This window comes from Manis javanica, chromosome 6 (assembly GCF_040802235.1).
Source record: "Manis javanica isolate MJ-LG chromosome 6, MJ_LKY, whole genome shotgun sequence".
In the NCBI taxonomy this organism is placed as follows: Eukaryota; Metazoa; Chordata; class Mammalia; order Pholidota; family Manidae; genus Manis; species Manis javanica.
Window position 1 is genome coordinate 108979861 of NC_133161.1, and position 25079 is coordinate 109004939.

The 25079-nt window shown below is 39.9% G+C and overlaps 1 protein-coding gene across 28 annotated transcripts in view; it reads left to right on the forward strand.

Annotated features, from left to right (window-relative positions):
• The window catches only part of URGCP (upregulator of cell proliferation), a 142812-nt gene that overhangs the window by 105299 nt on the left and 12434 nt on the right, over positions 1 to 25079 (forward strand). For 7 of the 28 annotated variants that reach the window (XM_073239236.1, XM_073239235.1, XM_073239241.1 and 4 more), the window contains 4 exons: positions 8915 to 8941; positions 9248 to 9318; positions 21343 to 21393; positions 21585 to 21623. In XM_073239236.1, the coding sequence (XP_073095337.1) occupies positions 8915 to 8941; positions 9248 to 9318; positions 21343 to 21393; positions 21585 to 21623 (188 nt within the window). Of the gene's footprint in view, positions 1 to 8914; positions 8942 to 9247; positions 9319 to 11563; positions 12443 to 21342; positions 21394 to 21584; positions 21624 to 25079 lie in introns of all 28 variants that reach the window. The other 21 variants (XM_073239243.1, XM_073239240.1, XM_073239245.1 and 18 more) reach the window with 9 other exon arrangements.

The following is a 25079-nucleotide window of genomic DNA, read 5'->3' on the forward strand; positions in this document are numbered from 1 at the left end:
CTGGGAATTGTTTAATCCCTCCATATTTAAATGATAATCGTGCTGGATACAGTATCCTTGGTTCAAGGCCCTTCTGTTTCATTGCATTAAATATATCATGCCATTCTCTTCTGTCCTGTAAGGTTTCTGTTGAGAAGTCTGATGTTAGCCTGATGGGTTTTCCTTTATAGGTGACCTTTTTCTTCTCTCTAGCTGCCTTTAAAACTCTTTCCTTGTCCTTGATCTTTGCCATTTTAATTATTATGTGTCTTGGTGTTGCCCTCCTTGGATCCCTTGTCATGGGAGTTCTGTGTACCTCTGTGGTCTGAGAGGCCATTTCTTCCCCTAGTTTGGGGAAGTTTTTGGCAATTATTTCTTCAAAGACACTTTCTATCCCTTTTTCTCTCTCTTCTTCTTCTGGTACCCCTATAATGCAGATATTGTTCCTTTTGGATTGGTCACAGTTCTCTTAATATTGTTTCATTCCTGGAGATCCTTTTATCTCTTTGTGTCTGCTTGTATGCGTTCCTCTTATCTGGTTTCTATTCCATCAATGGCCTCTTGCATCTTATCCATTCTGCTTATAAATCCTTCCAGAGTTTGTTTCACTTCTGTAATCTCCCTCCAGACATCTGTAATCTCCCTCCAGACTTCATCCCTTAGCTCTTTTATATTTCTCTGCATCTCTGTCAGCATGTTTATGATTTTCATTTTGAATTGTTTTTCAGGAAGACTGGTTAGGTCTGTCTCCATCTCATGTGTTGTCTCCGTTATCTTTGTCTGCCTCAAATTTTGCCTTTTCATGGCAGTAGAGATGGTTTGCAGAGCTGGCATGAGTGACAGCTGGGAGAAGGTCCCTTGTTGGTTCGTGGCCTTCTTCTCCTGGGAGAACATCGACCTCTAGTGGCTTGTGCTGGGCAGGTGCGCGCAGACGGGGCTTCTGATTCTTGCCTGGCTGCTATGGAGTTTGTCTCCATTGTTGCTGTGGGTTTGGCCTGCCTCTGGCTGCTCCTCCGATATGGTGGAGCTGCGTTGGAGGGAAAATGGCCGGGAGGCTGTTTATCTCCATGAGGGGCCTCTGAGCTGCCCTGCTATCCAGGGGGTTAGGGTGCTTTGAGTTCCATGCTGCTGGACTAAGTGTCCCAGGAAGTTTCCATCCGGCTGTGGGGTCCCTGTCCCTTTAAGACTTCCAAAAAGCACTCGCTTTTCTTTGTCCCTGGGGCTCTGGCTGCGGACACCCGCTCACAGGTCTTACTGTCCTGTTTCCCTAGTTTCCAGCACCCCGCACATGCACTGTGTCTGCGCTCTGGTGCGGATGGCTAGGGCTGGGTGTTTAGCAGTCCTGGGCTCCCTCTCCCTCTCTGCTCTGACTCTCCTCCTGCTGGGAGCTGGGGTGTGGGGCGCTCGGGTCCTTCTGGGCCATGGCTTGTATCTTACCCCCTTCATGAGGCACTGGATTCTCGCAGGTGTGGATGTATTCTGGCTCTTGTCCTGTGTCTTCTGGTCTCTCTTTTAGGGAGAGTTGTATTTGTGGTATTTTCAAAAATATATGTGGTTTTGGGAGGAGATTTCCGCTGTTCTACTCACACCGCCATCTTGGCTCTGACCCACCCCCCACCGAGTCTGTACTTTTTAAAGTGTGTGCTCACCATGCCAAGGTAGGATTTGGCTTGGATGTTACTGTGAGTTGAGTTGTGTACCCCCAAAACAGATGTTGAAGTCCGAACCGCAAGTGTCTTTAATATGACCTTTTTTTGAAATCTGCCCTTTGTACATGTTGCTAGTTAAGATGAGGTTATACTGGGTTAAGGTGGCCCTAATCAAATGACTGGTGCCCTTATGAGAAGCCGAGGAGAGACACACAGGTCGCTGCTGTGTCAGGACAGAGGCAGACATGCATACAGTGCTGGAGCCACACGTATGCTGTTGGGTGAGTACCACAGACTGGGTGGCCTAAAGAACTCCCACAGCTCTGGATGCCAGGAACCCGTACCCATGGTGTGGATGGTTGGCTTCTTCTGGGGGTTGTGAGGGTATGTCCCAGGCCTCGCTCCTGACAGCTGCTCTTTGGGGTGCAACTGTGTCACCCCAGTCTCCACCAGTGTTCTCAGTTTCCTCCCTGTGTATCCAGACTTACCTCTAACAAGAACATTAGTAATTTCATCCAGGGCTCTGGATGCCCTCATCTTGATTTAATCACATCTGCACAGACCCTGTTTCCAGGTGAGGCGATGTTCTCAGCACTGGGCTTAGGACATGAACATCATCTTTGGGGGGACACATTTGAACCCACAACACACACTAAAAGGGTTTGAAAGGTTTATTACAAAGGTAGTGGGGCTTTCTAGGGAGAGCATCTGGCTCTGGGTTTTTACTTTGGTTTGGGGGTGGTAATGGTGTGAGGGGCCCCAGCCAGTGCCAGGGAGTGGGCTCCTGGGTTTTCCTGTAGCTGGCCCAGTTATGGGCGGGAGGGGAAGTGGGTCTTGCCCCACTTCCTAGGCTGTGAGGCAGACCCCCAGAGTGGTCTTTTTTGTCCTGCCATACTTGAATGGAACCCCATGTGCAGACCAGGATGTCCTCTATGTTCTCTTACCAACTTAGTGAGACAGAACTGCTAGGTGCTGGGCCCTCGGGGTGGCTGTTACATCACCCCTTGCTCTGAAGAGAAGTCTGTGGGGAGGTGCTTCCAGGCCTGGGCAGCAGGGAGGCCAGGAGTCCACACCAATGCTGAGCAGACCAGCTGGCTTTGGGCTGCCCTTTCTGAACTGGGTTCCATTTTTGGCTCTGCATCCTGGGGTCTTGAGAGGACCAGTGTGGGCTTCAGAAGACCAAACCTAAATATCCCTAATAAGAGGGTAAAAAGGGCCACCCAGAATGTGCTCCTATATATCAGTTAACAAAATGAGCTATAGCAACATGAATAGATCAAATGGGAGAGAGGACTGATTAATGTAACAAGTGATTTTCAAAAGAGCAGAGGCATTTTCTTGGTACTTTTATGTATTTTATATTTATCTTGTTCTGGGAATCAGAAAAAGATGCTAATGATATTAGTAATTTTGTAAAACTGCTTTGCAGAAGACTCCTTGGCCATGTCTGGGCCCTGGAAGTCCTATTGGTTCCCAGTGCCTCGGTTGGGCCCCTGTGCACAGAAGGGCCGTGCGCTTGGGAGGTGGCTGGTCCTGGAGTTGGCAGAGGGCTGGTTTTATGATTTTTATTATCTACTATAAGTTACATGGAATTACAACTTACCTGGAACCTAACTGGTCCTTAAAAATAATGAGCCAGAGGGAACCAGAAGATTCACATTTGGTCTCTGGCCCTGTGCTTTTTAGCATGGTGGTGTTGGAAAAATCCCCTTCCCTGACCTGTTTGAGCCCTGTTTGCACCTTGCAGGGTGGTTTGGGATATTTATATTGTATTTGTGTTAGTCTGCTTGGGCTGCCATGACAGAGTGCCACAGAGGCGAGACTTAAGTAGCAGACATTCATTTCTTGCAGTTCTGGAGCCTGAGGTAGTGCCAGATTTCACAGGTCCAGGGCTCGTCTCACAAGAACACAGCCCGCACTGTGCTCGGATGCCCAGGCTGTTCTGAGCTTCTGAACAACCAGCTGCACACTGGAGGCTCCAACGCTGCTGCCAGCTCAGAGTGCCAAATGCAAGTCCAGGTCTCAACCTGTGCCGCTTACCTGTTGGCTATAAGTTGGAGATTTCCATGACCTCCTCCTCGGGCTCATCAGTTTTCTCTAGAGTAGTGCACAGAACTCAGAGAAACATTTTACTTATGTGATCACAGGTGCTTTATAAAAGGTTATAACAGAAACAGCCTGGTGGAAGAGGTGCATGGGGCCAGGGATGGGGAAGGGGTGTGGAATTTCAGTTCCCACTGGAGCACACCGTTCTCCCAGTCCTCCACATGTTCACTAGCCTGGAAGCTCTCTGAACCCCGTCCTTCTGGGTTATTATGAAAGCTTCATTACAAAGGCATGATTGATTAAATCGTTGGGCCTTTGGCAATTGACTCAACTTTCAGCCCCTCTACCCTGGAAGGTCAGGGTTGGATCTGAAAGACCCAGCCCTCCAGCCTCCCAGCTGTCCTGCAGAAGCCACCTCATTGACATAACCAAAGGCATACTAGGGATCTCCTCACTTAGGCAATTCCAGGGGTTTTAGGAGCTATGATTTCACTTATATGTGGAATCTAAAACAGTAAATGACCAAAACAAATAGATTCATAGATAAAGAGAACTGATGGTTGCAGTAGGGAAGGAGGGGGTGACAGGGGACATAGGTGAGGGGGATTAAGAGGTACAGACTTCCAGTTATAAAGTAACTAAGTCACAGGGATGAAAAATACAGCATGGGGAATAGAGTCAATAATACTGTAATAACTGTATGGTGACAGATGGTAACTGCATGGTGACCATTTTGTAATGTACATAGTTGTCAAATCACTATGTCGTACACCTGAAACTAATGTAATACTGTATGTCAACTATATTTCATAAAAAAACCCTGAAGTCCAAATATACATGTCTTATTATAAATCACAGTATCACAACTCCCAAAGGCCCCATCTCCAGTATAGTCACACTGGGGGTTAGGGTTTCAACATAGGAATTTGAGGGGACACAATTCAGGTCATTTGCATATTGAAAGCAGTCCTAAATTAAAGAGCATTGGACAAAGGTGAGATTCTCAATCTGGTGTGAAATTTGTTAACAAGAATAAAGTATAGAATTGTATGTATGTTTTTATAAATTAGCAGAAAATCAAGGTTGTCTGTGTGATAATGTCACTCTTGTCCCCTACTTTCTTGTGTGGGAAAGAAAGGGTGAAATTAAGCTTCTCTCCTGGAAACTGCCTGGAGCACGTATCCTGAGAGCCTGTGTGCAATGAGAACAGGTCTGGCCATGCCCTGGGCTGGAAATACCTGTCCTGGGGTCTCAGGCATAGTGTTCATGGCCACTTCCAGGCTGAGCCTGTTTCTTCCCCTCTAGGGAACTATTTTTAACTGGTCATGTTTTCTTTTTTGAAGGTTACTTTTTCTTTTTATAAAAGCAATATATGTCCTTTGCAGAAAGGTCTCATTTTTAATCAGACATCAATGTCAGATTAAGACAAAGAGTTGCTTGATGCTCTGAACTGTAAGTTGTCTAAAACAGCCATGAACACAGTGACCACAGTGGTCACAGGACTGTCCTCAGGGCAGAGGATGAGACCCCCTAAGAAAAATGCTGGAGGAACATCCAGGGTCCTGAAATATCCTCTGCTGGATCTTATGAACGTGTTTGTTTTGCTGATTCATTCAATGGAGCTGGATTGTGCTCCAATGGGGGCCTGCCACCAGTTCAAGTTAAATATACTATTGGAAGAACATTGTTTTTGAAGGGCACCAGTTTATCAAGTGTCAATCTTAAAAATAAAACTGTCAGTTATTTTACCAGCAAAAAACCCCACAGATTTATTCCAAACAGCAGAGAATTGCAACTCAGGATAAGAAAGCTGTGGCATAATCACAGGTTAGTGGGGAGAACAGAGGAAGGGATTGAGGAGCTGTTCTAAGCAGGGAGCCCATTGGAAGAAACTGGGAGGCCACCCCACTCCCCACCTGTCACGGTCTCTCATTGGCTAGGCTGTTGGTAAGGGACGGGAAAACCTTCCTTCTGCTGGGGTAGGAGTAAAGCCGGAGGTACCACCCTTTGGCCTTGTAAGGTCAGCTTTTCCTTCCCGGGGTCTGCAGCTGGCTGGGGCCGTGGGTGTCAATGCCAGGGAGGTTCCCTTGAGTAATTTTCACATGCCTTCTTGGGGCACCCACATTTCATATTCTAGCCCTAACCTGCACTCACAGCATTTTAATAGCCATTTCAGTTTTATTGTCAATATATACTTCTGTTTTAAAAATTCAAATAAGACAACCCAATGCTATACTACTCAGTAATAACTATTCACTTTTTAGACATTTTATTAGGAAATAATTTCCACTTACAGATAAATTGCAAAAATAATGTACACATACACAGACACATTAATACACACGTATGTACATAATTTTTTCTTAACCACTAGACAGCAAGTTGTCTACATCATAACTCTTTATCCCTACACTCTTTGGCATCTCTTTCCTAAGAGGAGACTCTCACGTAACCACAGTACAGCTATCACGTTTATCAGTAAGGGTAACATTGATAGCACCTCTGTTTCTGTTTTGTTGTTTGACATCCAAATTTTTCCTAGTTCAGGGTTAGGTATTGCAGGTTTTTGTGTCTCTTTAGCATCTTTAATCTGGAACCTTCTTTCAGTCTCTTTGTCTTGTCTGACATTAACACTTGGGGATAACACAGTTCTCTTTCTCTAGCACAGTGTTGCATTTTGGATTTGCCCTCATGATTAGACTGGGTTCCACACTCACAGTTTGAGCCCAGCACAGGTGATGGCGGTGTTCTTTCTCAGGGTCCCATGGCTGGCAGTGCATAGTGGCCCTGTGTTCCATTGTCACTATTTGATTACCCAGTCAGGCATTGCCTGAGTTCTCCTGGATCATTACTGGGCTTTTCTCCCTGCTACCTAATAAGCAATCTGTGAGGAAATGTTTTCATTCTGGGCAGATACCTTGTTCCTTATCAACCTTTTCCTCCAGAAGGAGGCATTTGTTCATGTTTCTGGCTTGAACCAACTTTGATTAAGATGGCTGCAAAATGATGCTATTCCTGCTGCAGTACCCTTCACATTAACATTCTGCTGTAAGCAAAAGCCCTCGCCCCATTTGTTTATCTATTTATTTTCAATATGGATCACTCATTCCCATTTTTCAGTGGTTTATTATTACTGTATTTTAGTATGTTCATGTTCACCTTGCCCCAGCTTTGGCAGTAGGAATCCCTTCAAGCTGTCTCCTGTCCCTGTGACATACCCCAGAATTTTTTTGAGCACTCCTTACTTTCTGACATAAGGTGCTCCCTGCCTCAGGCTGAGAATCAGCCATTTCTCCAAAGAGACTTGGTATCTCCTAGTATGGAATGGTATTAAAGAGTGCTTGGTGTGCTCATTGCTACTACAGCATCTTTGTTTCTTGACCCTTTCAGTGGACAGAGGTAGGAAATCTATGCATGTGTATATGAATGTGCATACCCACATGCACATGAGCATGCACGTAGAAATCACAAGTTCACACTGGTACCAATTTTAGTGTTCCTCTGCGAGTTTTTCCCTCACTTCCTCTCTTCCATGTGTAAGTCCTTTCTTCAGTGGGGAAGCCTGGCTCCTGACAAATTCAACACATGTACTCCTTCCTCTGATAACACCCAAAATAGTTTATTCTTCATGGATTACACTTACCAAACCTACTTAAATGCATTCGAGATTATCACTCCTTGCCCACACTATTAACTTTTTCCCCCTCTTTATTCCCTTCACCTACTTCACCCACCCACCCACTCCAGCCCCTCCCCGATGGTAACCACCAGTCATCTCTCAGTGTCTGAAATTTGCTATTTTGTTCATTTTGTTTTGTTTTGATTTTAGATTGCACATGTAAGTGAAATCATGTGGTATTTGTCTTTCTCTGCCAGGCTAATTTCACTGAGTATAATACCCTCTAGATCCATCCATGTTGTTACAAATGGCAAGATTTCTTTATTTTTTATGGCTGAACAACATTCCATTGTGCATATGTGCCACCTCTTTATCCGTTCATCTATTGGTGGACACTTTGCTTCCATATCTTGGTGATTGTAAATAGTGCCACAATAAATGTAGGGGTGCATATATCTTCTTGAATCAGCGATTTTGTTTCCTTTTGGTCAATTCGCAGAAGTGGGATTACTGGATTGTATGGTATTTCTATTTTAGTTTTTTTGAAGAACCTCCACACTGCTTTCCACAGTGGCTGGGCCAATTTATATTCACACCTGCAGTGTAGGAGTTTTCTCCTTGCCAACACTTGTTATTTCTTGTCTTTTGGATAGTGGCCATTCTGACTGGTGTGAGGTGATACCTCCTTGTGGTTTTGATTTGCATTTCCCTGATGATTAGCGATGTGGAGCATCTTTTTATGTGCCTGTTGGCAATCTGTATGTCTTACTTGGAGAACTGTTCAGTCCTCTGCCTATTTTTAATTGGGGTATTTGTTTATCAGTATTGAGACATATGAGTTCTTTATATATTCTGGATGTTAACCCCTTATCAGATGAGTCATTTATGAATATAGATGCCTTTTTGTTCTGCTGATGGTGTCCTTTGCTGTACAGAAGTTTTTTGGGTTGATGTAGCCCCATTTGGTTTATTTTTTATTTTGTTTCCTTTGCCTGAGGTGATGTGTCCAGGAAAAAGTTGCTCATGTTTATATTCCAGAGATTTTTTTGCCTGTGTTTTCTTCTGAGTTTATGGCTTCATATCTTATATTTAGGTCTTTAATCCATTTTGAGTTCACTTTTGTGTATGGAGTTAGACAATAATCCAGTTTTCCAAATACCATTTATTGAACAGACTGTTTTACTGCATTGTATATTCTTGCTTCCTTTGTCACATATTAGTTATGTGTGGGTTTATATCTGGGCTCTCTATTCTGTATCATGATCTATGTGTCTTTTCTTGTGCCAGTATCATACTCCACACTATTAACTTTTGATAAACATCCTTTTAGGTCTCCTTATATACACAATTTTATTAAGTTGTTACACTATACATACTGTTCTGTAACCTGACTTTTTCCCCCACTAATGAATGTGTCATTGACATCATTCCATAACATATCATCCAATATTTTTTTGTCTTCAAAATGAGGTCCATGAAATATTTTGAAATGACTGCAGTGTAAGACTGTAACATAATTCTCTGTTACTGGACTTTGTTTTTAAAAGGCATCCGATTTTTTGGTATTATATATAAAGCTGGCATCAACATCTTTGTAACTAAATCTTAATTATTTCCTTAGGGTAGAAGTGGAATTACTGGTCAAAGGGTATGTATATTTTTATGTTTTTCTGAGTGGTTGTGTTTATGCTCTGGCTGGTGGTTTTTGAGCATGCTGGTTTTTCTAGACCAGTGTTTCTCAAGTGTGGCTGCACATCAGAATCATTGAGGGCAATTTCAAAAACAATGGGGCCAAAGGCTAACTCCCAGATTCTAGTTTTGAGAACCTGGGGTGTGTGTGACCAGGATTCGTAGTTTTTAAGGGTCCCCAAGAGATTTTGATATGCAGCCAAGCTGATAGGTGAAAGCGGTATTTCATTATTTTAATTGTGATTTTCTTCTGAAATTGTTGCAGACGTTCAGATTTGGGAGAAGTGGCCCCAGAAATAAAAGCATCTGAGAGACAGACAGCTGTGGCCATTGCAGGTAAAGCTGTGTCAGGATCTGTTCTGAAGCACATGTTTCTTCTGCCTATTGGCATCTGGATTCCAGTTTTGCTCTGGGCTGGGGTCATGGATCTCTAAAATAAAAAGCTTAAGGCTTTTGTTTTTCCTTTTGTAAGAAGATTTCTTCTAAGGATTATTTATATTTTTTATTAAGGTATCATTAATATACAACCTTATGAAGGTTTCACATGAGCAACATTCTAGTTACTGCATTCATGCATATTAGCAAGTCCCCTCCCCCACCCCATTAGTCACTGTCCATCAGTGTAGTAAGATGCTATAAAGTCACTACTAGCCTTCTCTGTGCTATACTGCCTTCCCCATGCCCCTCCTATATTATTTGTGCTAATCATAATGCCTCCCCAGTCCCTTTCCCTTTGGTAACCGCTAGTCCCTTCTTAGAGTCTGTGAGTCTGCTGCTGTTCTGTTCCTTCAGTTTTGCTTTGTTGTTATACTCCACAAATGAGTGAAATCATTTAGTACTTGTCTCTTTCCACCTGGCTTATTTCGCTGAGTGTAATACTCTCTAGCTCCATCCATGTTGTTGCAAATGGTAGGACTTGTTTTCTTCTTAAGGCTCAATAATATTCCATTGTGTATATGTACCATATCTTCTTTATCCATTCATCTACTGATGGACACATCATCCAAGGATCTTTTAAACTTCCCTTACATATTAAAAATAGGAATCAGTTTTAAACAGGTGATTTTCAAATTTACCAGAAACACATTGCTCCAATTTGAGCATGTCAATTACCACCCTGAGTCTTGTTTAGGGTGATCTTTCATTTTTTAACTGTACTTCTGAAAGTGGTAGGGGTGTTTTGGTGGGAAAACAGGTGTAAAGTAGAACTGTCCTAGACAGATGGGAGCTTTTGTTCTTCCTGGTCATTGTTCACATAAACTGATTTTCTTTTTCTGTGAGTTTGAGGGTTTAGGCTGTAGCTGCCCCTCATGACTTTGGCTTTAAAGTGTGGTGGCCACACTCCAGACATCTTAATTTCTCTTAGTAACTCTACTGGATCTTCCATTAATTTGGTGCTTCTGAAAATGAAAGTGTTCTATTGGATATTAATAGTGTTATGCAAAAATAGCCCTATAAGCAACCTAAGTCTCCATCAGTAGATGAATGGATAAAGAAGATGTGGTACATATACACAATGAAATGTTATACAGCCATAAGAAGAAAACAAATCCTACCATTTGCAACAACATGGACAGAGCTAGAGGGTATTATGCTCAGTGAAATAAGCCAGTTGGAGAAAGACAAGTATCAAATGATTTCACTCATATGTGGAGTATAAGAAGAAAGAAAAAACTGAAGGAGCAAAACAGTAGCAGAATCACAGAACCCAGGAATGGACTAACAGTTACCAAAGGGAAAGGGACTGGGGAGGATGGGTGGGAAGAGAGGGATAAGGGAGAGGGAAAGAAAGGGGCATTATGATCAGCATTTATAATGAGGGGGCACAGGGAGGGCTGTACAACACAGAGAAGACAAGTAGTGACCTTATAGCATCTTACTATGCTGATGGACAGAGACTGTAATGAAGTATGTGGTGGGTGGGGACTTGGTGATGGGGGAAGTCTAGTAAACATAATGTTCCTCATGTAATTGTAGATTAATGATACCAAAAAAAATAGCCCTATAAATATGCAAATAAGCTTGGGTTAATCAAATTTTATTTTATTCATTCAGACAAGTATTATTGACCATGCTGGTGTTGCCATAGGCTTTGTGAATGTAGTAAACAATCATAAATGAAAAAAAATCCTTGTCTTCATGGAACTTAAATTCTAAGAGGTAGCCCTATGGGAATAAATAACCAACTGGTCAAGGCTCATAGCAAAGTTGGGATCAAGTACTAATTGCTCAAAGCCCTTCAGTTTCTTAAGATCAAGAATTGTGTTGTGCAATGTGGTTGCCACTAGGGATACTTGGAAATTCAACAAAATTAAAAGTTCAGTTCATTGGTTACAGAAGCCATATTTCAAGTGCTCAGTAGCCAAGAGGTTAGGGACTGCATGTCGGAGGTGCCGATTTGGAATATTTTCTTCTCATGAGAAGTTCCAGTGGAGCATATTGCTCTAGATGAACAGGAAAGAAAATGGGAGTGGCTGAGGAAAATGAATTACCTTATTAGATACCTATTGTGAACTAGGTTGTCTTACTCAGTTTTTACAGGAATCTCATTAGTTATTAATGATCCTTTGTTTCATTTAAGGAAACTGAGGCTCAGCGACACTGGTCCTTCCCAAAAGTTCCATTTCTATTATCTCTTCAGTGAATAAGCCTCCCATAAATATATTTAAAATTTTTCTTCTTGCAATAAGTGAATTTCTCTTCAGCATGTGTTTCATTTTAAGACTTAATGCAAACTCCTCAAACTGTAGTATTTTTTTAAAAGTTGTATTGAAGTATAATATATGTATGGAAAAGTGCCCATTTGACAAGTATATACCTTGATAGATTTTCAGACATGAAGTGACCTAAGTTAACCAGCATCTAGATGAAGAAGCTAAGTGAAACCATCTCCCCAGAAGTCCGCCACTCTAATCATTTCCCACTCCTTCTCTGCCAGGGCCAACTACTCTACCAACTTCTGAAAGCATAGATTAGTTTTGCCTAGTTAGTGCTTTATGTAGTCGTCCCTTAGAATTTACCTTATTTCAAGTCTGAGAACTCTAATTACTTTTCAGCTCATTCTTTTAAAGAAAAATTTTAAAGCCATTTAATAGGATTCTGGGAAGAAGGCAGAACAGGAGCACTTGGATTCTGTCTCTCAACCTGGACAACAATTGTACTGGCAGAATCTGTCTGTTGTAACTATTTGGGAATTCTGGAGTCTCTTGAAGGCTTACAGGGGAAGCCTTGGAGGGTAAATTGTAGTTAATTTTGGTCAGTTTCAGCTTATAGCACAGTAGCAGCTCCCATCTCTGACTCCCAGCCAAGTGGCAGGCAGTTGTAGACATGATCCTGGAGTAGCTTGCATACAGCTTTGCAGGAACTAGAGTGGGAAAGAAGAACCCTGCCTTCAAAATATCTGAGATCTCTGCACTGATTGCTGATTGCTGCTTCTTCTCGCAGAGGTGCAGACAAAGAGGTAGGCTGCTCTCCTTGACTGTTGTAAGCCCCTTCCCTCACCTCGGTTTTTACATTTTCTCCTTTTGAGAACCAGACATTAAAGGCTAGGGCATTCAAAAATAACTATAAATACAGGGAAAATTAGAAAGTGACTGTGCATGCCCAAAGAGAAGCTCAGAAGAGACCTGAGAAGACCTAAAGCTTACACTTCAGGCTGATTCTCAGCTTAGAAAGAGCCTACAAAAATCAAGAAACAAAGAACAGCAAACCCTGGCAAATCAGGGAGAATCTGATTTCCAGCATTATCACATTATTAGATTCAAATGTCGGGTGTTCAACAAAAAAAATCACAAGCATACAAAGAAATGGGAAAGTGTGGACCATTCAAAAGAAAATATAACTCAGTAAAATCCCTGAAAAGATTTGATAGCAGGTATATTAGACAGAAACTTTAAAACAACAGTCCTAAGATGCTTAAAGAACTAAAGGAAGATATGGAGAAAGTCAAGAAATGATGTCTGAACAAAAGGGAAATACAAATTAAGAGAGAGAAAACCTAAAAAGAAACCAAAATGAAATTCTGAAACTGAACAGTATAATAATTGAAATGAAAAAATTCACTACTGGGATTCAAAGGCAGATTTAAGCAGGCAGAAGAATCAGTGAACTTAATGATAGGACAATGGAAGTGATCAATGCTGTGGAACAGAAAAAGAAAAAAAACAAACAGATCCTTGGAGACATATGGAACACCATAAAAAGGACCAAGGTATGCCTTATGGGAATTCCAGAAGGAGAAGAGAGAAAGGGCAGAAAGAATATTTGAAGAAATAGTGGCTGAAAACATCGCAAATTTGAAGAAAGACATGAATACAAACATCCAAGAAGCTCAACAGCTCCTGGTAATATGACTTCAAAGAGACCAACACCAAGACACATTATAATCAAATTTTCAAAAGGCAATGAATGATTCATGAAAGCATCAAGAGAGCAGCAAATCATCACAGACAAATGATCCTCAAAGAGATTATATGCAGATTTGTCATCAGAAGCTTCGGAGGCTAGAAGACAGATATGTTTAGAAGACTAGAAGGAAAAAACTGAACTATGAATCTAATATCCAGCAAATCCATTTAAAAGAGGGAGAAATGAAGACATTCCCAGGTAAACAAAGTGAGGGAATTTGTGACCACTAGACCTGCCCTGAAAGAAATGTTCTAGGTAAAATGCTCAAGTCCTGTAGTTGAAAAGAAAGGGCACTAAACAGTAATATGAATCCATATGGAGAAATAAAGATCTCAATAGAGGTAAATACATGGGCAATTAAAATAGCTAGCATTGTTGTAATAGTTTGTAACTGTACTTTTTGTTTTCTTTATGATTTAAGAGACTAATATGTTTAAAGAAAAAAACAATTACTAATGTATTGGCTAGTATTACAATAACTTTGGGTATAGCTCCAAATCTTGTTTTCTACATAACTTCAGAGAATAATGCATTTAAGAATTATTTATGTTTTTGGGCACACAATGTTTAAAGATGTGATTTTGTGATACCAACAACCAAAAGGGTGGGGACAGAGTGGAAACGAGCCAAATTTTTGTATGCTGTTGAAGTTTAGTTGCTGTAAATCCAAAGAGAATGTTATAATTTTAGGATGTTAAGTGTAATCCCCATGGTAACCACAAAGAAAAGAGTTATAAAGGGAAATTAAACATTTAACAACCAAAAAAAAAAAATCAAACACAAAAGTAGACAGGAATCCAGGAAATGAGGGACAAAAAACTGTAGGGCATATAGAAAACAGCACAGTGAGAGAAGTGCTTCCTTATCAGTGATTACTTAAGTGTAAATGGACTAACCTCTCCAATCAAAAGGCAGAGATTGGCATAATGGGTAAAAACACATGATCCAACTATATGCTGTCTACAGGAGACTCACTTGAGATCCAAAGACATGGATAAAGATACTCCATGCAAATAGTAATCAATGGGGAGTAGGGATGGCTGTACTAATATTGGACAAAGTAGGGTCTAAATTAAATAAAAGTTACAAGAGACAAAGGACATTATATTTTAGTAGAAGGCTCACTACAGAAAGAAGATACAATAATTATAAATGTTTACATACCTAATGACATACTATCAAGATATTTGAAGCAAAAACTGACAAGGAGAAATAGGCAGTACTGTAATAATAGCTGGAGACTTCAATACCCCACTCATAATAATGGATAGAACAAACAGAAGATAATTGTGGAAATAGGGGATGTAAACAACACAATAAACCAACTAGATCTCATAGGCATAGAGAACACTTCATCCAATAATAACAGATATAGTCAAGTGCACATGGGACATTTCCCAGGATAGGTACATGTAGGATCATAAACTAAGTCTCAACAGATTTAAAAAGATAGATAACAAAGTATTTTCTCTAGCTACAACAGGATAGAGTTAAAAATCAATAACATAAAGGAAACTGAAAAATTAAAAAAATTGTAGACAGCAAACAGCACACCTTTAAATAACGAGTGGATCAAAGAAGATATCATAATGAAGTTAGAAAATACTTCAAGATGAAATGAAAGTGAAAACACAATGTACCAGAAATATGGGATGCAGTAAAAGCAGTGCAAAGAAGGAAATTTATAGCTATAAAGGTTTACATTAAAAAAAGAAATAAATCAATGATCTAATTTTACAACTTAAGGAACTAGGAAAAGAAGAACAAACTAAATGCAAAGCAAGCAGAAAGAAGGAAATAAGAAAGATATGAGCAGGGATCAATGAAAAGGAGAACAGAAAAAATAGAGAACATCAATGAAACCAAAATTGGTTCTTCAAGAAAATCCAAAAAAATTGACAAGCCTTTAGCTAGATGGACTAAGAAAAACAGACTGTATCACTAAAATCTGAAGTGAGTGTGGGGACATTTACTACCAATTCTACAGAAATAAAAAGGATTGCAAGAGAACACTACACAAAAAATTGCATGCCAAAAAACTGGATAACCTAGATGAAATGGACAAATTCCTAGAAACACAAAACATACCAAGACTAAATTATGAAGACATGGACAAGCTGAATAGACCTATAACTATTAAGGAGATTGAATCAATAATAAAAAAATCTCCCAGCTGAGAAAATCTCTGGTCCTGATGGTGTCACTGGTGAATTCTACCAAACATTTAAAGAACTACTCAAAACTATTCCAAAACGTTGAAGAGGAAGGAAAACTTCCTAACTCATTCTTGAGGCCAAGCATAATTTTGAAACCAAAGCCATGGATGCTACAAAAAAAGAAAACTACAAATGAATATACATTATGAACATTAATATGGAAATCCTCAACAGAACCTCAGCAAACAGAATTCAGTGACATATTAAAAGGATGATACATCATGACCAAGTGAGACTTATTTCTGGAATGCAGTGATGATACAACACATCAGAATTGATCAGTGTAATACACCACATCAACAAAAGGGAAGAAAACACATGACCATCTCAATTGATGCAGAAAAGGCATTTGACAAAATTGAATACCTTTTCATGATAAAAACACTCTTCAGAATAGGAATAGATGGAAACTACCTCCACATAATGAAAACCTTATGTCACTAACCCATAGTAAACATAGTATTTCCTGGTAAAAGACTGAAAGCTATTCCTCTAAGATCAGGAAGAAGGCAAGGATGCCAATTTTCACCACTTTTATTCAACATAATGCTGGAAGTGCTAGACAAGAAGAAGAAATAAAAAACATCAAAATCGGAAAGGAAGAAGTATAATTATCTGTTTGCAGATTACATGACCTTATATATAAAAAATCCTAAATGTTCCACAAAAAAGCTGTTAGAACTAATGAATCAATTCAGTGAAATAGCAGGATACAAAGCCAACATACAAAAGAATTTGTGTTGGATTTCTTTCTTTTTTTTCATGTGTCCATCTCTTTATTTTCTTTTTTTATTAATGTATCATTGATATATATACTCTTACGAAGGTTTCACAAGAAAAACAATGTGGTTACTACATTCACCCTTATTATCGAGTCCCCCCCATACTCCATTGTAGTCACTGTCCATCGGTGTAGTAAGATGCCACAAAGCCCATATTTGTCTTCTCTGAGCTACACTGTCTTCCCTGTGACCCCCCGCACACCATGTGCACCAATCATCATACTCCACAATCCCCTTCTCCCTCCCTCCCCACCCACCCTTCCAAACCCCTCTCCTTTGGTAACTGCTAGTCCCTTCTTGGAGACTGTGAGTCTGCTGCTGTTTTATTCCTTCCTTATTTCACTGAGCATAATGCCCTCTAGCCAGTTGGATTTCTTTATGCTAACACTGAATAACCTGAAAAGGAATTTACTAAAACAGTTTCATTTTTAATAACATCAAAAAGGGTAATTTAGGAATTAACTTTACCAAGGAGGCCAAGATTTGTATAAAACATTGCTTCAGAAATTAAGGAAGACATGAATAAATGGAAACATATCCCATGTTCATGAATTAGAAGACTTAATACTATTAAAATGTTGATATTACCCAAACTGATCTACAGATTCGTTACAAACCCTATCAAAACCCAATGGTACTTTTTGCAGAAATAGAAAGACCCATCCTAAACTTAAATGAAATCTCAAGGGACAGTGAATAGGGTTTTGAAAAAAAAGAACAGAACTGGAGGACTCATACTTCCTGATTTTAAAACCTAGTACAAAGCTACAGTAATCAAAACAGTGTGGTATTGGCATAAAGAGAGACACATAGACCAATGGACTAGAATAGTCAGCCCAGAAATAAACCTTAACATATACAATAAGATGATTTTTGACAAGGGTGCCAAGAGCATTCAGTGGGTAGAGGATAGGCTTTTCAACAAGTGGTGCTGGGAAAAATGGATGTTCACATGTTACAGAATGAAGTGGGTCCCTTGGAAGAAAACACTGGACAAATGCTTCCAGTGAATTTGAATCTGGCAGTGATCGTGGATATGACAGCAAGACACAGGCAACAAGAGAAAATACAGGCAAATCGGACTGCATGAAAATTAAAAAATTTGTACATCAAAAGATGCTCTCCACAAAGTGTAAATAAATGGAACTCACAGAAAGGGATAAAATACTTGCAAACCATATATCTGATAAGGGATTGATCAGAATATATAGAGAATCCTGAAAACTCAACAACAAAAACTCAAACAACCCAATTCTAAAATGGGCAAAGGACTTGAGTAGATGTTTCTCCAAAGACTGGACAGTCAACACCATTACTCATTAGGGAAGTACAAGTCAAAACTATAATGAGATACCACTTCACACCCATTAGGATGTCTACTATCAAAAAATCGGGAAAGAGCAAGTATTGGTGAGGATGTGGAGAAACTGCAACCCTCGTGCACTGTTGGTGGGAATGTAAAATGGTGCAGCCACTATGGAAAGCCATAGGGAGGTTCCTCAAAAAATTAAAAATTGAATTATGACCCAGTAATTCATTTCTGGGTATATATCTAAAAGAATTGAAAGCAAGGTCTTGAAGAGAAATGTATATACCTGTGCTCATAGCAGCATTATTCACAATAGCTACACATGGAAGCAACCCACATGTCCATCAACTGATGAATAGACTACCGAAATGTGGTCTGTTCTATACAGTGGAGTATTATTCAGCCTTTTAAAAGGGAGGAAATTCTGCAATGTACTATAGCATGAATGAACCTTGAAAACATTATGCTAAGTAAAAGAAGCCATTCACACTGAGACAAGTTTACTGTACAAATCCATTTACATTGAGGTACTTAGAGTAGTCAAAGTTAGAGAGACAGAAAGCAAAATGGTGGGTGCCAGGGGCTGGGGGAGGGGAACTGAGTCATTCTTTAATACACATAGAGTTCTATCTTTACAAGATGAAAAGAATTATATGGATGGATTGTGGTGATGGCTATACAGCAATGTGAATTTATTTAATACCAACTCTATTCTTAAAAATGGTTAAGATAGTAAATTTTATATGTATTTTAGGGCAATAAAAGAAAGGGAAAAAACACCAGGGAAAAAAATTTTAAAGTGAACAATTCTGTGGCATTTAGTTTATTCACAAAATTGCCAACCACCACTTCTTATCTATTTAGTTGAAATGTTTGCATCACTCTAAGAAAAATTCTGTACCCATTAAGTAGTTTGTCATCCCTCCCTCTTGCCAACCCCTAGAGTAACAATCTAAATACAGTCTCTTTTTACCTATTCTGTATGTTTCCTATAAATGGAAACCAATATGTGCCCTTTTGTGTTTATTTGCTTTTACTTAGCTTAACATGTTGGGGTCATCCATGGTGTTCCTTTTTAGGCTGAATAATATTCCCTTGTATGGGTACACACTACATTTTCTTTATTCATTTATCTGTGGGTGGACATTCAGGTTGTTCCTATGTTTCAGCATTGTGAATAGTGCTGTATATGTGCTGGCTTGGGTCCCTGTTTTCAAGTCTTCTGGATATTCACCTAGGGGTAGAATTGCTGAGTCAAATGGTAATCCTATGTTTAACTTTTTGAGCAATAGCCAGACTGTTCTGTACAGCAACTATACTATTTACAGTCCTACCAGAAGGATATGACAGTTCCAATTTTTCCCCATCCTTGCCAACACTTCTTATTTTCCACTGTGTTTTTTAATTGCCATCCTTGCAGGTATGATGTGTCTCTCTGTGGTGTTGGTGCACATTTTCCTTGTGACTAATGATGCTGAACATCATTTCATGTGCTGGTGGCCACTTGTCTACTGTTTTTGGAGAAATGTCTATTCAAGTTCTTTGCCCATTTTTAAAATTGGGTTGTTTGTCTTCTTTGTTATTATGTTGTAAGAGTTGTTTATCCTATAGATACTAGACCCTCATCACATATAATTTGCACATATTTTTCCCATTCTGTAGATTGTCTTCTACTTTCTTAATGATGTTCTTTAATGCACAAAAATTTTTAATTTTGATGTAGTCCAGGTTTTTTGTCGTGTTACCCGAGCTTTTTGGTGTCATACTTCACAAACCATTGCCAAATCCAACTTCCTAAAGTTTTATGGTTTTAGCTCTTATATTTAGGTCTTTGATACAGTTGGAATTATATAACTTTTATATAAGGTGTGGTATAGAAATTCAACTTCATCCTTTTGCATGTAGGTATCCACAGCTCATTCTTAACACTAGTAGCACCAGGGTGTCAACTGGTGTCTTAAATGTCCCATTTGCTGCCCAGTAACAGGTATTCCAAAAAAATTTCTATCAAGTACTGGGTACTGTAATAACTGGGGAAAATCATTCAGTTTTATGGGTGGGGATATCTAGTTTTCTTGTTTAGAGTTCAGTTCGGGGGTAGGGCCTGGCCAACACTCCAAGTGTGCCACCTGAGCCTGTGCTCCCACTTGGGTCCCATCCTAACCAGTTCCTGTCCAACAGAAGATATAATGGAGACCTTGGCCTACCTGGGTCCCCTTTTGGCACCACTGTATTTGCCACTGACTTGTGTCTTTGCCTGAAGCCTTGCCTCCTCTTCTGTCTCTTCCACAGCCTGCCACTGACCAATGTCCACCCCTCCCTCAGTGGTTTTCAGTCGGGCACCCCAACTCTTGGGCCACTTTGTGCATCCTTGCCATTATTCGCCTGTTATCTTTCCAGTCCAAGTCAGAGCCATCTCCCATTCCTGACCAAGCAGGGCCCTGTCTTCTCTGGGTCTGAAGTTCACTCCTTGATTCCAGCTCAAAACTCCTCTTGGAGCCACCTCAGCTCCATCTTGGGCGCCTCTAGTTTTCCTGTTCTCTTCTTTCACCATTATATCTTCTGTGGCATTTCGGATTCCTTAAATTCTCCTCATGTCTTTCCTCCACATTGAACAAGGCAATGTCTGCTCCACGCTGCAGTCGGGTCTATGCGAATCTTCCGCTCTCCTCTTCCAGCCCTCCTCTCCTTGCTCTTCTTTTTCTCTTTCCTACTCTTCATGTCTGTCTACCAGAGACTTCAGCAAAGAAGACTGAAATGTCATGTTTTTCTACCTAATTAAATGCATATTATGAGAAAATTAATAAATCTGAAGATATAATATTTTCTTGGTTCATAAGCTTTTAATAACATCATTTTGGGTAAGTGACACTTTTACATGGTTCAAAGTCAGAACAATAAAAACATGTACATTGAAGTCTTGCTGTAACCATGCCACATTTGCAAGCAAATCCAAAGTGTTCTAAGTCCTTTTCCCCAATATACTAAGTTAAATACTATACTTATAATCTATAATACAATATAAATGTTGATGGATATATGACATTAGTGACTTTGAACAAGTAACAGTTTACTTATAAGTCATGTTCCCCACTCTGTGCCCTCCCCCTATACATATGCATCATTTTAAGTGATTATGAAAATGCCTTATGACAGAATAAGAATGATGCTTGTAATGGGGTATGGGGAGGGACTTGATAATAAGGGTGAATGTAATAACCACATTGTTTTTCTTGTGAAACCTTCATAAGAGTGTGTATCATTGATACCTTAATTAAAAAAAAAGAATGATGCTTGTAGGAAGTAATATTGAAATGGAGCCAAGGAGTTTATGTCAACTTATGTTTTAAATAGTTCCTAAAATCAAGGATTAATCTATGTAAGTTTCAGGAAGTTATTTGTATTTTATTTTCATAAAATTTAGTGAATTTTATAAGGTATATATCCTAGAGCAAACCACTCTCTTGTGTGTAGCTGTTGCCACTTTGTATCTTATTTGGGGTTGGAAAAAATGAAATTTCTTTAGGAAGAACCGGAGCCCATAATAGCAGTAAAAATGAACATCAGCCACGTATCCTCATTTGCACTTTTGGTACAAAGGTTCTAACTTGCTGATGAAACTAAATGTGTGGTTTTTTTCTTCCAGATTTGGAATGGAGAGAAATGGAAGGAGATGACTGCGAGTTTCATTATGGAGGTAGAACTACAAGATTGGGAGAGAGACAGGGAATGGGTGAAGTGAAAAAGAACCGGGGTTTTCTGTTTTTAAGTAATTAGGAGAAGTTCCTGTCTTAGAAAGAGAGAGGATGTCTAGCTGAGCATAAATCAATTTGTGTTCAGCTAAGGAACCTGATGTGACTGACACTTCCTCTTCCCTTGCCTTTTTAGATGGTACGAATGAGGCTCAGGACAGTGACTTTCCAACAGGTATGCATTTTCTTTCTGTTTCTTCTTTGTGCTAGCTTCTTTTCCTGTCCTATTAAAGGAGGGCGTCATTTAGGCTGGTGGTCCCCACATCTGACTGCATCAGGGTCACCTGCAGTCCGTGACCCTGATGTGCCCTAAGGAATCCTGGTGAAAGGCAAATGCTTAAGGAGCTGGTACCGTATAGAGTAACAGTGAGGTTGCCTGTTTGGAGGTGAAGCCTTGGAACCTCATTTTTAATAAGTTCCCAAAGTGACTCTTAAGCATAGCCAGGGGTGGGCGCCATTTGTCTGTCCTAGTGGGGTGCACTTTACAGACTGCCAAGGGTCCTGGGGGGCATGAGTGCACATGTAACTGCACTCAGTTTTGTTCTGTCTTACCCATCACACTTCCTTCCCTTGTTACTTAAAAAATAAAAACATTTGTTGTGGTTCTGAGTAACAAAAGTAATGTTGTTGGTCTTATTCGGGCAAAACTCAGGAACCTGAGTCACACCCATAAAGGACTTCTGCAGTGCCTCTCACCATGCAATCCCTTTGTTTGGGCAACAAGTTCACCAGCCCCTGTGCCATCTGGAGCAGCCCTCTGAGCCTGTGGAAGGTGGGGTTTCCAAAGAGAGATGTTAGGGAGCAAGTAGACCCCCAGGGGATTGAGCTGTTCCAGTGCTGTGAATGCTGCTCATCACCCAGGAGCAGTTCTGGACCCACCATGGGTGCCTTCTGGGGAAACAAGAGGGTTGGTGGCTTGTGCTTCTCTTTGGTTTACATCACCATCAAAGATATGTCTTCTCTCTGAGAAAGGCCTGGAGAAGAAGCTGGAGTTCAGCAGGATTTGTATTTATTGATTTTTTAAATTTAATATTTAAAGCATATTAATTATGTACATTGCAAAAATCGGTAAGATGCCATGGCCCAAACAGGGTTAGTGGATAAGACTTTTGGAAGGGGGCATTATTGTTCAGAGCATCTAGTGCCTGTAAGAATTCATGTTGTATTGAGTGATATTTGAAGATCTGAACAAGTAAGTGCAGACTTAGGGTAAATGCTACAAATATTTTAATACAGTAAGAATTAAAAACCTTATTATTAGCTTCAGATTTGCAAGATGGTTGTTTAGCTATAATTTCAGTCACTCTATATCTAGTAATGACTCTATTCCCTTTAAAAATACCCTGATTTATTTATTTATTATTATTATTTTTATCATTAATCTACAATTACATGAAGAACATTATGTTTACTAGGGTCCCCCCTTCACCAAGTCCCCCCCCACAAACCCCATTACAGTCACTGTTCATCAGCGTAGTAAGATGTTGTAGAATCACTAGTCTTCTCTGTGTTGCACAGCCATCCCCATTCCACCCCCCCACATTATGCATGCTAATAGTAATACCCCCTTTCTTCTTCCCCACCCTTATCCCTCCCTTCCCACCCATCATCCCCACTGCCTTTCCTTTGGTAACTGTTAGTCCATTCTTGGGTTCTGTGATTCTGCTGCTGTTTTGTTCCTTCAGTTTTTCTTTGTTCTTATACTCCACATATGAGTGAAATCATTTGGTATTTGTTTTTCTCCGCTTGGCTAATTTCACTGAGCATAATACCCTCTAGCTCCATCCATGTTGTTGCAAATGGTAGGATTTGTTTTCTTCTTATGGCTAAATATTCCATTGTGTAGATGTACCACTTCTTTATCCATTCATCTACTGATGGACACTTAGGTTGCTTCCATTTCTTGGCTATTGTAAATAGTGCTGTGATAAACATAGGGGTGCATCTGTCTTTTTCAAACGGGGCTGCTGCATTCTTAGGGTAAATTCCTAGAAGTGGAATTCCTGGGTCAAATGGTATGTCTATTTTGAGCATTTTGAGGAACCTCCATACTGCTTTCCACAATGGTTGAACTAATTTACATTCCCACCAGCAGTGTAGGAGGGTTCCCCTTTTTCCACAACCTTGCCAACATTCGTTGTTGTTTATCTTTTGGATGGTAGCCATCCTTACTGGTGTGAGGTGATATCTCGTGGTTTTACTTTGCATTTCTCTGAGGATTAGCAATGTGGAGCATCTTTTCATGTGTCTGTTGGCCATCTGAATTTCTTCTTTGGAGAACTGCTCAGCTCCTCTGCCCATTTTTAATTGGATTATTTGCTTTTTGTTTGTTGAGGTGTGTGAGCTCTTAATATATATTTTGGATGTCAAGCCTTTATCGGATCTGTCATTTACAAAAATATTCTCCCATACTGTAGGGTACCTTTTTGTTCTATTGATGGTGTCCTTTGCTGTACAGAAGCTTTTCAGCTTGATGTAGTCCCACTTGTTCATTTTTTTTTTTTGAGAGGGCATCTCTCATATTTATTGATCAAATGGTTAACAACAATAAAATGCGGTATAGGGGACTCAATGCACAAACATTAATCAACCCCAAGCCGAATTCTCAACAGTCTCCAATCTTCTCAAGCATAATGAACAAGTTCTTACATGGTGAACACCACTTGTTCATTTTTGCTTTTGTTTTCCTTGCCCGGGGAGGTATGTTTGTGAAGAAGTCACTCAAGTTTATGTCCAAGAGATTTTTGCCTATGTTTTTTTTCTAAGAGTTTTGTGGTTTCATGACTTACATTCAGGTCTTTGATCCATTTGGAGTTTACTTTTGTGTATGGGGTTAGACAGTGATCCAGTTTCATTCTCTTACATGTAGCTGTCCAGTTTTGCCAGTACCATCTGTTGAAGAGACTGTCATTTCCCCATTGTATGTCCATGGCTCCTTTATCGTATATTAATTGGCCATATATGTTTGGGTTAATGTCTGGAGTCTCTAATCTGTTCCACTGGTCTGTGGCTCTGTTCTTTTGCCAGTACCAAATTGTCTTGATTACTGTGGCTTTGTAGTAGAGCTTGAAGTTGGGGAGCGAGATCCCCCAACTTTATTCTTCTTTCTCAGGATTGCTTTGGCTATTCGGGGTCTTTGATGGTTCCATATGAATTTTTGAACTATTTGTTCCAGTTCATTGAAGAATGCTGTTGGTAATTTGATAGGGATTGCATCGAATCTGTATATTGCTTTGGGCATGATGGCCATTTTGACAATACTAATTCTTCCTAGCCAGAAGCATGGGATGAGTTTCCATTTGTTAGTGGCCTCTTTAATTTCTCTTAAAAGTGTCTTGTAGTTTTCAGGGTATAGGTCTTTCACTTCCTTGGTTAGGTTTATTCCTAGGTATTTTATTCTTTTTGATGCTATTATGATGGAATTGTTTTCCTGATTTCTCTTTCTATTAGTTCATTGTTAATGTATAGGAAAGCTACAGATTTCTGTGTGCTAATTTTGTATCCTGCAACTTTGCTAAATTCCCCTATTAGTTCTAGTAGTTTTGCAATGGAGCCTTTAGGGTTTTTTATGTACAATATGTCATCTGCAAATAGTGACAGTTTGACGTGTTCTTTACCAATCTGGATTCCT